The sequence below is a fragment of the Chinchilla lanigera genome, unplaced genomic scaffold, assembly GCF_000276665.1.
Source record: "Chinchilla lanigera isolate Chin_1 unplaced genomic scaffold, ChiLan1.0 scaffold00032, whole genome shotgun sequence".
Lineage (NCBI taxonomy): Eukaryota > Metazoa > Chordata > Mammalia > Rodentia > Chinchillidae > Chinchilla > Chinchilla lanigera.
The window spans coordinates 7,826,685-7,839,143 of record NW_004955433.1 but is presented as its reverse complement, the minus strand read 5'-3'; the positions used below and the strand labels follow the sequence as shown (position 1 = coordinate 7,839,143).

Sequence of the window (12,459 nt, the reverse complement as noted above, 5' to 3'; positions counted from 1 at the left end):
GTGGAGTACTATACCTGATGGTCCTCTCGTTCATCTGGAGGGGACTGTGGAGATCATGAATTACATCTTCCTGTTTGCCAGCACACAGCTGAGGTCCAGGTCTGTTGATAGTCTCTGTCCAGTGTCCTAGCACAGACTTTCCTTGGCATATCTGGAACTTCCATGGGGCAGAGCTAAGGTAAGATGCACTCAAGTGACCCCAGCACATCTGGCACTGTTCTGGGCATAGAAGGTGACAATTCCTGGGACTGGCTCAGCTCTCATCCCCTCTGGGGCTGATGGTCACTTTAGTCACACAGGTGGTAGTGGGAAGTGCTAGCCCAGAAAGTCTTACAGACCTGGGATTTCCTGGTCCTCCACTGTCTGTCCTTTGCCACTTCAGGCAAAGAATTGTCCCAGTGTACTTTTCAGAACTATTTCTTCCTATTACACAGCAGCTTCAGTTACAGAGGGTTCACTTCCTTCTTAGTCAGTGCCCCTCGTTGTAGGAAGGTCTCCTTTTGGCTCCCTCCCATGGGTCTGTAGCCTGGCCACTATCCCTCCTTGGCCCAGCACCTCTTCCAGCTGCTGTAACTTGATTCTCTGTGACAGGAGGAGCCCAGGGCTCTGACTCCTGCCAATGCATGGCCACTCCATGGTGCCTGTCCGAATCAGGTGCATCAGGTATACCTGGGCTGCTCTGGCTGGCTGCACTGGCTGTGTTCAAGACTGCTCTAAGGTGTGGCAGTCACCAGGTGCAACCACATGAACCTGGACCTACCCTGCTCTTCCTGCTGCTGATGCATTCTGATGCCCAGCTAATATCCCTTTCTCTACTTAATTGAATTTTTGTCAAAATTTCATCCCTCTTTTATGCTTGCTTTGGTTCTTTTTCTATAGGAGATAGCAAAAGCCTCCTCGAACCCATTTCCTCCCAGGCTTTTTTGCAGGATAAGTCACTTTTAAATGACTTTAATCTGCACTGTGAACGTGATTTTTGTAGTTCTTTTGCTAGATTTTTCTAGTATTTTTTGATTGTACTTATTCTGGGGGAAGGGGAGGCTGAGGCTCTAGCACTTTCTCACTCTAGCTCCCACTTTATGCTGTCAGGTGGCATCTCCCAAGGGATGGAGCCACTGTAACACTGTGGACAAAAACACCAACTGGACAGGACTAAGTGGGCTTTGGTCTGGTTCTGCTGGCTGCTAGCTGTGTGGCATTGGGCGAGTTACTCAGCTTTTCCTTGGCCTGGTTTTCCTCTTTCATAAGTGGAAAGGGCAATAATAGTACCTTCTTTGCTGGACTGTTGAGAAGGTTGGATGGATTAGTACATATGAACTCTGAGAAGAATGCCTGGCACACGTACATCTTTATGCATATTCACCTGAATGTGGAAAGGTGGGAGTAGAGTGAGGCTTTTCTTGAATCTGCTTGTCCTTGTGTTCTGAAATGTTCATGTGGAAGGTGACCTTGGGATTGCCTTCACCCTGCTTCTGGGCTGCTTCCTCCCCTTTGGGCACACCTGCCAGAGATGTGTGCTCAGGCTTGCCTGTGTGTGGTGCCTGAAGTCAGTTCGAGGGGGCCCCTCTTGCTCTGAGGATGCCCTGCTGATCTGGTCGAGCTTTGGCCCCAGCTCCACGGCTCTCTAGCTCTCTTCTGCAGCACTGGGCTAAGCGCCCCCATACAAAATGCATTTGGAGGGGGTGGGATGGCAGCAGCCAAGGTTGAGTGTTATTTGAATAAAAGGCTTTAAACAGGGCAATCTGAGTTTGGGACTTTATATGTCAACATGCCCATTTCCTCTGATTGGGCCTTTTCACTTTAAGGAGCCTTATTTTCATTTCAATTCAGATGATTATAATCTCAGCAGTTGCTCAGTTTGTTGCTCCCAGAATAATATGCTTTGCTTTAGTTTTGAAACTTGTTTGCAGAAAAATAAAGCCAACCAGTCAGCCCCGCAATGAACCTTGGGTACTCTGGCGCAGGCAGGTTAAGATTCCCCTTTTCCAAGCTCAGTGGGGGAATGACTGATGTCAGGCCTGGGGATTTGGCCCTGCGGTAGTAGGAGATACAGTCTGGCCAGACACTGCTGCAGCATCTGGCTGTGTCTGGGGCAAGTTCTTCACCTTCCTGAGCTTGGCTTCCTCATCTCAAAAATGGGGTGTTCCTGGACACAACCAGATATGGCTGTTGAGAGGATTAAAAGCAACTAATTGTGATAATAGACATACTTAGCACAGTGCTGGCACATGGGACATGCTCAATAAATGTGGCTGCTAAAAGTCGCACTAGTGGTATTAATTAGAACTCATTATTATTATTGGCAAAATAGTGCTTTTGTTTAACAGCTTTATTGAAGTGTAATTTGCACACCATAAAATTCACTTATTTTAAGGGCAGAATTCAGTGACTCTTCAGTAAGTCCACAAAGCTGTGCACTGATCTTTCTTCAGAGCATTTTTGTTGTCTTAGAAAGACCTGACTTGCCTGTTTGCAGTCCATCTCTGGGTCTACCTGTAGCCCCAGGCAGCCATGAACCTGCGCTCTGTCCCTACAGAGGTCCATTTCCTGGACATTCATGTCAACAGAGCAATAGCGGATTTTCATTTTGTTTCTCACCTAACTTCTCAAAATGGTTCCCTTTTTTTCCAGTTGCGTAAACTGAGTCTGAGAGGTTAAGAGGAATTCGTATGGCAAGAGAGTTACCGGAACAGTGGGAAGACTTTGGGTATAGGTGGCTTCCCTTTGGTCCCTGGTGGCACAAAGGGTTTGGGAGCAAATGAACCCCAGTAGAGACACCTGTCTAGGCTTGTCCTGCAGGCAAGCTGCCTTTCTGGCTGCACTTGCCCAGTTGTTGAGTATTTTCCTCTCGCCAGTTGTCAAGGGGGCTCTAGTGAGCTATAGGGACTCCCTGGGCCTTAGGGGACCCTCCCTGAAGTGCAAACTATGGAGGAATCAAAGGGGAGCAGGACCTGACAGCCCTGGAGGACTTGAATGTGGGCCTCCTCACCTTAGCCACGCAGGTGGGGTCTTATGTGACTGTATCCAGAGGAAGCAGGTCCAGGAGTATGTCATGGTATTAGCCTTTTCACTGCCATTTTGTTATTTCCTTATGGTTGGGTTGCCAGGTCTGTGCCTCAGTTTCCTCATCTATACAGAGGCCCTGGCTTCTGCCTCTTGTAGTTCTGAGAAAGTGCCTAGCAGAGTGCTGGAAACATAGGAAGGGTTTGATGTTAGTTCAAGTAGGACTGAGCTAAGATATCAAAATAACAAAAAGCCCATGAGCCCGGCCAGGGGGCGGGGGCCAAACGGGTCCCTTGGCTGTCCCAGCTTTAGCCATCTCCTCCCTGGCGTCCCTTTTGTCTGCACCCAGTGGAGCCCAGCTGGCGGGAGCTGGGAATTAACAGGCAGGGTCTGGGTTGCCTCCCGATGTGTCTAATCTGGAGAGCTGGCAGGAGCCGTTGGTCCGAAGGGCCTGTAATATGAGACCCCCAGCGGAGAAGGTGCCCTCACTCCTGGAGGGCCGCTGTAGAGGTGCTGGGATGCAGGGGTGAGGAGGCTGCCAGGAAGCTCAGAGCTGAGAGGGCGGCATCCATCCAGGCGGAGCTTTGCCAGCCGTGCCAGCTGGCGCGGGCGGATTGACATACACACGGTCAGAGCTGGGGGCCTGAGTGGGCAGGGAGGTGGTAGGTGTGGCCTAAGGCTTGGCTCAGTGCCAGCTCTGAGGGACCCCTCAGGACTCTCCAGCCAACCCTTACTCTCTCCTAAAGTCATGGGGTCAGCCCAGGACAGCAGGAACAGCTGCAGAGAGCCTGGAGTGGGGACCCTTGGATCTGCGATTGTGCACAAACGTGATGGTGCCTGTGAGCATTTGTGTGTAAGTCAAGTGTGTTCAAGTGTGTGCATGTATAAGTTTGTGTGAGTGATAGTATGAGCTGTGAATGGAGTGCGATTGTGTGTAGGTGAGTGTGTGAGAATGAGTGACGGTGTGTGTGACTGTGTATGGGAGTGTTATGGGAGTGATACGTACTGTGTGCAGCTAAGTGTGTGTGTGTGTGCGTGTGTGTATGTGCATGTGCTTGCGGTGCTGGGCATGTGCTACGCTGGCCCCTTCCTTTGCTGTGGGCTGGGCTGCCTCTGGGCTGCTTCTGTGAGGCTGGGAGGCTTTTCTGAGGACGAAGCCGGCTGGCTGGGACTGGGGAGGCGGGGGCAGTGGTTCTTTCCTCGGGGTTACAAGAGCAAGGTCAGCGCGGCCGAATCTGAGCTTTTGTTTGTCTCTCCCCTGCCCGCAGCAGCCTGTGGTCTGTTTCATTCATTATTAAGTTTTAAATCCACCCGACGAGAAACTTGAGCCTCGGAACTCTCTCCCGCCCAGGCTGGTTCTGTCCAACCTCTGCCGCGGCTCAGGAACTTCCCTGGCTTTATTTGTTGAGTCCTTTGTGCTTTTGTTTTCCCAGAAACGACAGCCCTTAGGTTTGTTTAGTTTCCCTCCAAGGCAGGGGAGGCTGGACAGGCTGCACCGGCCAATGAAATCCCGCTGTCCCTGGGGAATGTGGGAGTGGAGGCAAGGAGAGCCCCTGGGTGGGGTGGAGGCCTGCCCACTCTGAGCACTGTGACCCAGGCGCTAATCACCGCCACCGTCTCCCCAGGGTCCTGGATGGGTTTGGGGCGAATCCAGGGGTGGAGAGGAAACAAAGAAATCAATCCCCCACAGGATACTCTGGGCTGGGAAACCCGTGGGCCCTCAGTGCCCTTGTGTCAGCCCCCACCCGAGCTGGAGACTGGTTCACACCTTTTACGACTGGTCTGTTAGAGTCCCCTTGTCCACAAAGGATGTGGTTTAGCTGATGAGATAAAGTACGTTTTTGTCTTGAAAAATTGTGCCCATGCCTTCTGAGAATGAGCGGGATTTTTCTGCAGGTGAGGGTTGGAGGCCAGTTGACACCCAGGTGTCCATCAGGCGATGGGACATGTCCTTCTTTTGGCCTGTGGGACTGATGGCCTGAGGTCACTTCCGGTGATTCTGTCCAGGCTGCCCCTCCTCCCCCCATCAGGGAAGTGGCTGAGAACCTCACCTCCGGTGGGGGGTACTATGTCCAGCCAGGCCCAGGCAGGTGTTGCTGAGGAAAAAGACATTTCCCTTCCGTATCCTGCTGCCCCTCGGCCGCGTCCTCTGCAGATGGGAGGCCTGCATGTCCACTTGCTTCCGGCCCCCTGGCTCCCCCCTCTCCCCCTGCAGCAGTTGGCCAGCTGCACAGCCTCAGCCCGAGAGCTGTCGAGAAGCTGGCTCTGTCCTTGTTTCCCGGCGGCCCTGGGAATTGCCTCTAATCTCTTCTCTGCCTTCCCCTGCAGATGGTGATGACGACCCACAGCTCTCCTGGGTGGCCTCGTCTCCCTCCAGCAAGGATGTTGCGTCACCCACGCAGATGATCGGAGATGGTTGTGACCTCGGCCTCGGCGAGGAGGAAGGGGGCACAGGCCTGCCGTACCCTTGCCAGTTCTGCGATAAGTCCTTCATCCGCCTGAGCTACTTGAAGAGGCACGAGCAGATCCACAGTGACAAGCTGCCGTTCAAGTGCACCTACTGCAGCCGCCTCTTCAAGCACAAGAGGAGCCGAGACCGGCACATCAAGCTGCACACAGGCGACAAGAAGTACCACTGTCACGAATGCGAGGCGGCTTTCTCCCGGAGCGACCACCTCAAGATCCATCTGAAGACCCACAGCTCCAGCAAGCCGTTCAAGTGCACCGTGTGCAAGCGCGGCTTCTCCTCCACCAGCTCGCTGCAGAGCCACATGCAGGCCCACAAGAAGAACAAGGAGCATCTGGCCAAGTCGGAGAAGGAAGCTAAGAAAGACGACTTCATGTGTGACTACTGCGAGGACACCTTCAGCCAGACCGAGGAGCTGGAGAAGCACGTGCTCACCCGCCACCCCCAGCTCTCCGAGAAGGCCGACCTGCAGTGCCTCCACTGCCCCGAGGTCTTTGTCGACGAGAACACGCTGCTGGCCCACATCCACCAAGCTCACGCCAACCAGAAACACAAGTGCCCCATGTGCCCTGAGCAGTTCTCCTCAGTGGAGGGTGTCTACTGCCACCTGGACAGCCACCGGCAGCCCGACTCCAGCAACCACAGCGTCAGCCCCGACCCTGTGCTGGGCAGTGTGGCTTCCATGAGCAGTGCCACACCCGACTCCAGCGCCTCCGTCGAGCGCGGCTCGACCCCGGACTCCACCTTGAAGCCACTTCGGGGGCAGAAGAAGCTGCGGGATGATGGGCAGGGCTGGGCCAAGGTGGTCTACAGCTGCCCTTATTGTTCTAAGCGGGACTTTACCAGCCTGGCTGTGCTGGAGATCCACCTGAAGACCATCCACGCAGACAAGCCCCAGCAGAGCCACACATGTCAGATCTGCCTGGACTCCATGCCTACCCTCTACAACCTCAATGAGCACGTCCGAAAGCTGCACAAGAGCCACGCCTACCCCATGATGCAGTTTGGCAACATCTCTGCCTTCCACTGCAACTACTGCCCCGAGATGTTTGCTGACATCAACAGCCTGCAGGAGCACATCCGCGTCTCCCACTGTGGCCCCAATGCCAACCCACCTGATGGCAACAATGCTTTCTTCTGCAACCAGTGCTCCATGGGCTTCCTGACCGAGTCCTCCCTCACCGAGCACATCCAGCAGGCCCACTGCAGCGTCAGCAGCGCCAAGCTGGAGTCTCCAGTTGTGCAACCCACACAGTCTTTCATGGAGGTCTATTCCTGCCCCTACTGTACCAACTCACCCATCTTTGGCTCCATCCTGAAGCTCACCAAACACATTAAGGAGAACCACAAGAACATCCCTCTGGCACATAGCAAGAAGTCTAAGGCGGAGCAGAGCCCGGTTTCCTCTGATGTCGAGGTGTCTTCCCCCAAGCGGCAGCGGCTTTCAGGAAGTGCCAACTCCATCTCCAATGGGGAGTATCCCTGTAATCAATGTGACCTCAAGTTCTCCAACTTTGAGAGCTTCCAGACACACCTGAAGCTGCACCTGGAGCTGCTGCTGCGGAAGCAGGCATGCCCACAGTGCAAAGAGGACTTTGACTCCCAGGAGTCCCTCCTGCAGCACCTGACGGTGCATTACATGACCACGTCGACGCACTATGTGTGTGAGAGCTGTGACAAGCAGTTCTCCTCAGTGGATGACCTGCAGAAGCACCTGCTGGACATGCATACCTTTGTGCTGTACCATTGCACTCTGTGTCAGGAGGTCTTCGACTCCAAAGTGTCCATCCAGGTGCACCTGGCAGTGAAGCACAGCAATGAGAAGAAGATGTACCGCTGCACAGCCTGCAACTGGGACTTCCGCAAAGAGGCCGACCTGCAGGTGCACGTCAAGCACAGCCACCTGGGCAACCCGGCCAAGGCACACAAGTGCATCTTCTGTGGGGAGACCTTCAGCACTGAGGTGGAGCTGCAGTGCCACATTACCACGCACAGCAAGAAGTACAATTGCAAGTTCTGCAGCAAGGCCTTCCACGCCATCATCCTCCTGGAGAAGCATCTGCGAGAGAAGCACTGTGTGTTTGACGCTGCCACCGAGAACGGCACAGCCAACGGGGTGCCCCCTGCGGCCACCAAGAAGGCTGAGCCTACCGACCTGCAGGGCATGCTGCTAAAGAACCCCGAAGCCCCCAACAGCCATGAGGCGAGTGAGGATGATGTGGATGCATCGGAGCCCATGTATGGCTGTGACATCTGTGGGGCAGCCTACACCATGGAGGTGCTACTGCAGAATCACCGGCTGCGGGACCACAACATCCGGCCAGGTGAGGACGATGGCTCACGCAAGAAGGCCGAGTTCATCAAGGGCAGCCACAAGTGCAACGTTTGCTCACGGACTTTCTTCTCGGAGAATGGGCTGCGGGAACACCTGCAGACGCACCGGGGCCCTGCCAAGCACTACATGTGTCCCATCTGTGGTGAGCGTTTCCCCTCCCTGCTGACGCTCACCGAGCACAAGGTGACCCACAGCAAGAGCCTGGACACTGGCACCTGTCGCATCTGCAAGATGCCCCTGCAGAGCGAGGAGGAGTTCATTGAGCACTGCCAGATGCACCCTGACCTACGCAACTCACTCACGGGCTTCCGCTGTGTGGTTTGCATGCAGACAGTCACTTCCACACTCGAGCTCAAGATCCATGGCACCTTCCACATGCAGAAGCTGGCAGGCAGCTCAGCTGCATCCTCCCCTAATGGCCAGGGGCTGCAGAAGCTCTACAAGTGCGCCCTGTGCCTCAAGGAGTTCCGCAGCAAGCAGGACCTGGTGAAGCTCGATGTCAATGGACTCCCCTATGGCCTGTGCGCTGGCTGCATGGCCCGCAGTGCCAATGGACAGGTGGGGGGTCTGGCCCCGCCCGAGCCTTCCGACCGGCCCTGTGCTGGCCTCCGCTGCCCTGAGTGCAGTGTCAAGTTCGAGAGTGCCGAGGACCTGGAGAGCCACATGCAGGTGGACCACCGTGACCTCACACCAGAGACCAGTGGGCCCCGGAAAGGCTCCCAGACGTCACCAGTGCCCCGGGTAAGCTCAGTCCACCTAATCATGCCCTCTGCTCCTTGGGGATCCACTGATCCCCATAGATACCTCACCTCTTCAGTGCCATTGTTCCCAGTGGTTCCCTTTAGTTGCTTAGAGATGCCACATGGCTGAGCATATCCACTCCATGGTTCACCCTTCCAGGTTGAATCTGGTGTCACCTTTTCCTTCCCAGCTGTGTGACATGCACTCATTATAGTATTATCTGTCTTGGCCTCGTGGGTACTTGTGAAGTACCCATCCGTGCAGTGGGAGGGGGAATCATCTTGAATTCCTGGAATTATTGTGAGGGACAAATGACATGTAGGTAGAGTGCCTGGCATAGTGGCTGACACAGTCAGCATTCCATCAGCAAGGGCTGCTGTCTTCAATCTGGGTGGATTGATTTATTTGCTTACTGGACCTCCTTGGGCAAGTCACTTAACTTCTCTGGGTGTTTTCTCCAGGGGTGTTTTGACAAGCCATGGAGGTAATACGCACCCACAAGACTTACAACTGGGCCCTTGGGTGGAGCTCAGTGGTGCTCACCTTAGTTTCCAGCTGATAGCATCTTTGTCACTGATGTCCTTGTGGCCCTGAGGTGTGCTTCTGATCACTGTTATCCTTAGTGATTTATTGATTCATTCACCACTTTTTGGGAGCACTTATTATGTGTCTGGGAGCCGAGGAGAGCCAGGAATGGACGCCACCTTGAGGGCTTACAGAAAAGGAGGACCCACAGGTCCATTACTGTGGCTTTCAATAGGCCAAGGAAGCTGCTGGTGCGGCTACTGGGCTTGGGTACAAGGGCTGAGGCACCTGATGTGGCCTTGGAGCCTGCGTGACCTCTGGGTGTTAGCCCACGCGGGCTCAGGGATTCCCGCCGAGGCTGCGCTGTTCCGAGGTGGGGCCAGGCGGGTCTCAGGAGTCCCTTTCCCTGGAGGGCTGCTGCCGGCGCCACTGACAGGGACACAGCATTTGGGGAACGGCCACCTGTTAGAGGTGTCTGCTGAACCCCAGGGATGTTTACTGAGGGTGTTTGGCCTCGGAATCGGAACTGTGCCTGGGACTCAGCTTTGAGAGAGCAAGGGAAAAGGGGAGAGAGGGAAAACAGTAAAGGGAGAGTCCCACAGTAGGAGGGACCACAGAGGCCTCCCTGCATTGCAGGAAGATCCAAGAGGCCCAGCGAGCCAGAGGAACCTGCTGAGGACCCCTGGCTGGGTGAGAAACACCTGCGTGGGGTTAGAGCTATGTATCTGACTGGGCCTGAGGCTCCCCTGAGAGGCCTGTCTGGAAACCCTGAGCAGGGGCACTGACCACTTTTGCCCAGTTCTGACAGCCTCAGCTTGCTGGCTGGCCAGGGCATTGTGTGCAGTCTTAGGGAGCGTTTGGGCCCTGGAGCCAGATGGCCTGGATTTAAATCTCCCTCTTCCAGTACCCAGCTGTGATTTGGCCTCTCTGGGCCTCTGTCCTTCTTTATAAAGCCAGAAGGTAATAGTGATGATAATTAATGATGATAGTGTTAGTAAGAGCAGTGATGGTAATAGTAGTGAAGTAGAAATAGGAGTACTGTCTCTGTCCAGAGCTGACATCCTCTGGGCGGCACTAGCACCTGCTCTGGTTGGACAGTGCCTATTCTTGGGTGCTTGTGAGATGTCACTGTTATTTCCCATCCTGACCTTCTCCTCATTTTGCTCAAGGAAGAAATGAAAGGAGGAAGAGATGGGCATGTAGGAGAAAATGAGTTTTCTCATTTCTCATGTGATAACAGTCCACACTTATGGAGGGGTAGAATGTGCCAAGAGCTTTACATCTACTTACTCTATTTACCCCTTTCAATATTCACTTTTATAAGCAATTACACTGAGGAGGCACAGAGCAGTGAGGCCATTCACTTTGAGTCCCAGCTGTCAACAACAGCCAAGTGGCGGATTGGGGATCTGGACGCAGGCAGGGCGTGTCTGGTGCCACCACTGCCCATGCTTTTCAGCAACACTCTCCTGGCTGCAGCAGGGGAGAGGCCGGAGGGCTGGGGGCCAGGTGCTCATGCCTTGCTGAGGCCGTCGGACATTGTGGCTGGGCTGGACCTTTGCCTGTTTCTCTTGGGTGTACCCCGGCCTGGATCATTCTCTGTTTCCAACCCTGCTCACCGCTGGGCTGGTGTCCTTGGTGACCTGGGGCTGCTTCTGACCTCTCCAGGCCTGGGAATATGTGTGCCTCCCATTCCTTGGCCTTCCCTGGATCCAGCACCAAGTGGCCTTTGTAAAAGTCCCTACTGTGTGAGGGGTGCTCTCCTGGGCATCAACTCTTACATCGTCTCCATAGCAACACCTGGGAGCCTTGCTGTGGCTTCTGTTTTGGCAAAGATGAAATCTCCAGGCTCAGGAGAGTGAAGCCGTGGTGCCCAGGATGCACAGCTGTGCTCGGCGGTGCCGGATGAAGACCTCGTTTCCTGGGCCCTCCAGGCTTCCTCTTCCTGCCCTCTGCCTTGTGAGACAAGACCCAAGCTGAAAACCCCATCTCTGCCTGCTGGGAGGCCCAGGCAGACTGGCTGTTTGCAGCGAGGAGCTAGACAAAGCCTGGGTTGATCCCAGCCTTGGTGTGGCCTCTGGGGCCTTGCCCCCTGCCTGGGCACGTCTGGGGCATGGGCCCAGCTGTCTGCTAGCCCACGGCTTCCCTCCCCTAGGACTCACTCATGTTGGAGCAGACCCTGGGGGCTTCATGGGGCTTGGGGGCTGGCGGCTTAGGACCCTTGGGAGTGTATCCATAGCAACCAGCTCTCAGAGGACTAGGTTCCTGTGGGGCAGAGGCTGCTGTTGGCTGGAGCGTGAAGCGTTGAGGTTTCCACCTCCCCCTGTTTATGAGTAATAACACCATCACCCCACCTAGGGGCCAGCAGAGGCAGACCCTGGCCCTGCAGCAGCTCAGCAGGTCCTCAGGGTGCCTCTTTGTGGTAGGTGGAGGGGCCGGGGTGCTCGCATATCCCGTTTTACAGCCAGGTAAACAGACCTCCAGGTTGGAGGGTTAGCTTGTGTCCAGGTTGCACCAGCTCTGTGTCACCTAGACTGGGACTGCCCAAGGATGTCTGGCTGAGAGCTGAGAATGTCAGCTGAGATGGCAGGATCCAGGGAGAGCCAGACTGCCATTGAATGCCATTTCCCCTGGTGTCTGGCACAGGGCTTAGATCAAGGGATGTAGCCTCTCAGAATTCTACGTTCTCTATCACTGATGTGGAATATGCAGAGGGAGGTGAGAGCTCAGCGCAGATGCTGCCTGCACACAGTGGGTGCTGTGTGTGCGTGGGCTGTGTTCACGGTGATGGAAACTCAGCCACATGGCTATGCCCCTGCTGCCCTTCTGTTCTCCAAGGGCGGCTGCTCTTCCCTGCCCTCTTGCTCCTGTCCTCGCAGTCGCAGAGGGGTGCTTCTTCTGCTCTGAGGCTGCTCAGCAGTGTGTGGGAGAGGCAGTCCTTGACCCCGGGCCCGCACCTCAGCTTGGTTCCTGCCCCGTGCTCAGGGAAGAGATTTATGGCAAGGGAGGCACTTTGAGTGCCAGGTTCTGCCTGCCCAGGGGAGGCTGACACTGGAGAGGAAAAGGGCTCTGTGAAACGTAGGGAAGGGGAGACAGACACGGTAGATGTTGGGGTGAGTAGTACTGTGGACCAGCCAAGTTCGCAGGTGTCAGTGCCGGTGAGCCAGTGTGTGTGTGAGTGTGTGTGCCTGCAGGCTGTGCACTGGTGTGCATTTGTGAAGTATGTGTGTATTGGACCTGTGCATTTACTTGTGTCAAAAGCTGCTTGTGCCTCTGTGAATGTGTTTGGGAGTGGTGGGTGTGAGTGTCAGGGTTCCAGTGAAAGAGGAGAAGATGCATGTGGCTCTGGGGACAAGCTGAGATGTGTGCACTCATGGATCCAGGAGAA

The 12,459-nt window shown here is 54.9% G+C and overlaps 1 protein-coding gene across 9 annotated transcripts in view; it reads left to right on the top strand.

The window, feature by feature from the left end:
• Positions 1-12,459, top strand: part of Znf423 (zinc finger protein 423) — a 317,473-nt gene that overhangs the window by 179,294 nt on the left and 125,720 nt on the right. For 7 of the 9 annotated variants that reach the window (XM_013516282.1, XM_013516283.1, XM_013516276.1 and 4 more), the window contains one exon: positions 5,332-8,546. In XM_013516282.1, the coding sequence (XP_013371736.1) occupies positions 5,406-8,546 (3,141 nt within the window). In that variant the 5' untranslated portion in view covers positions 5,332-5,405. Of the gene's footprint in view, positions 1-3,556; positions 3,632-3,835; positions 3,857-5,331; positions 8,547-12,459 lie in introns of those variants that run through there. The other 2 variants (XM_013516278.1, XM_013516281.1) reach the window with 2 other exon arrangements.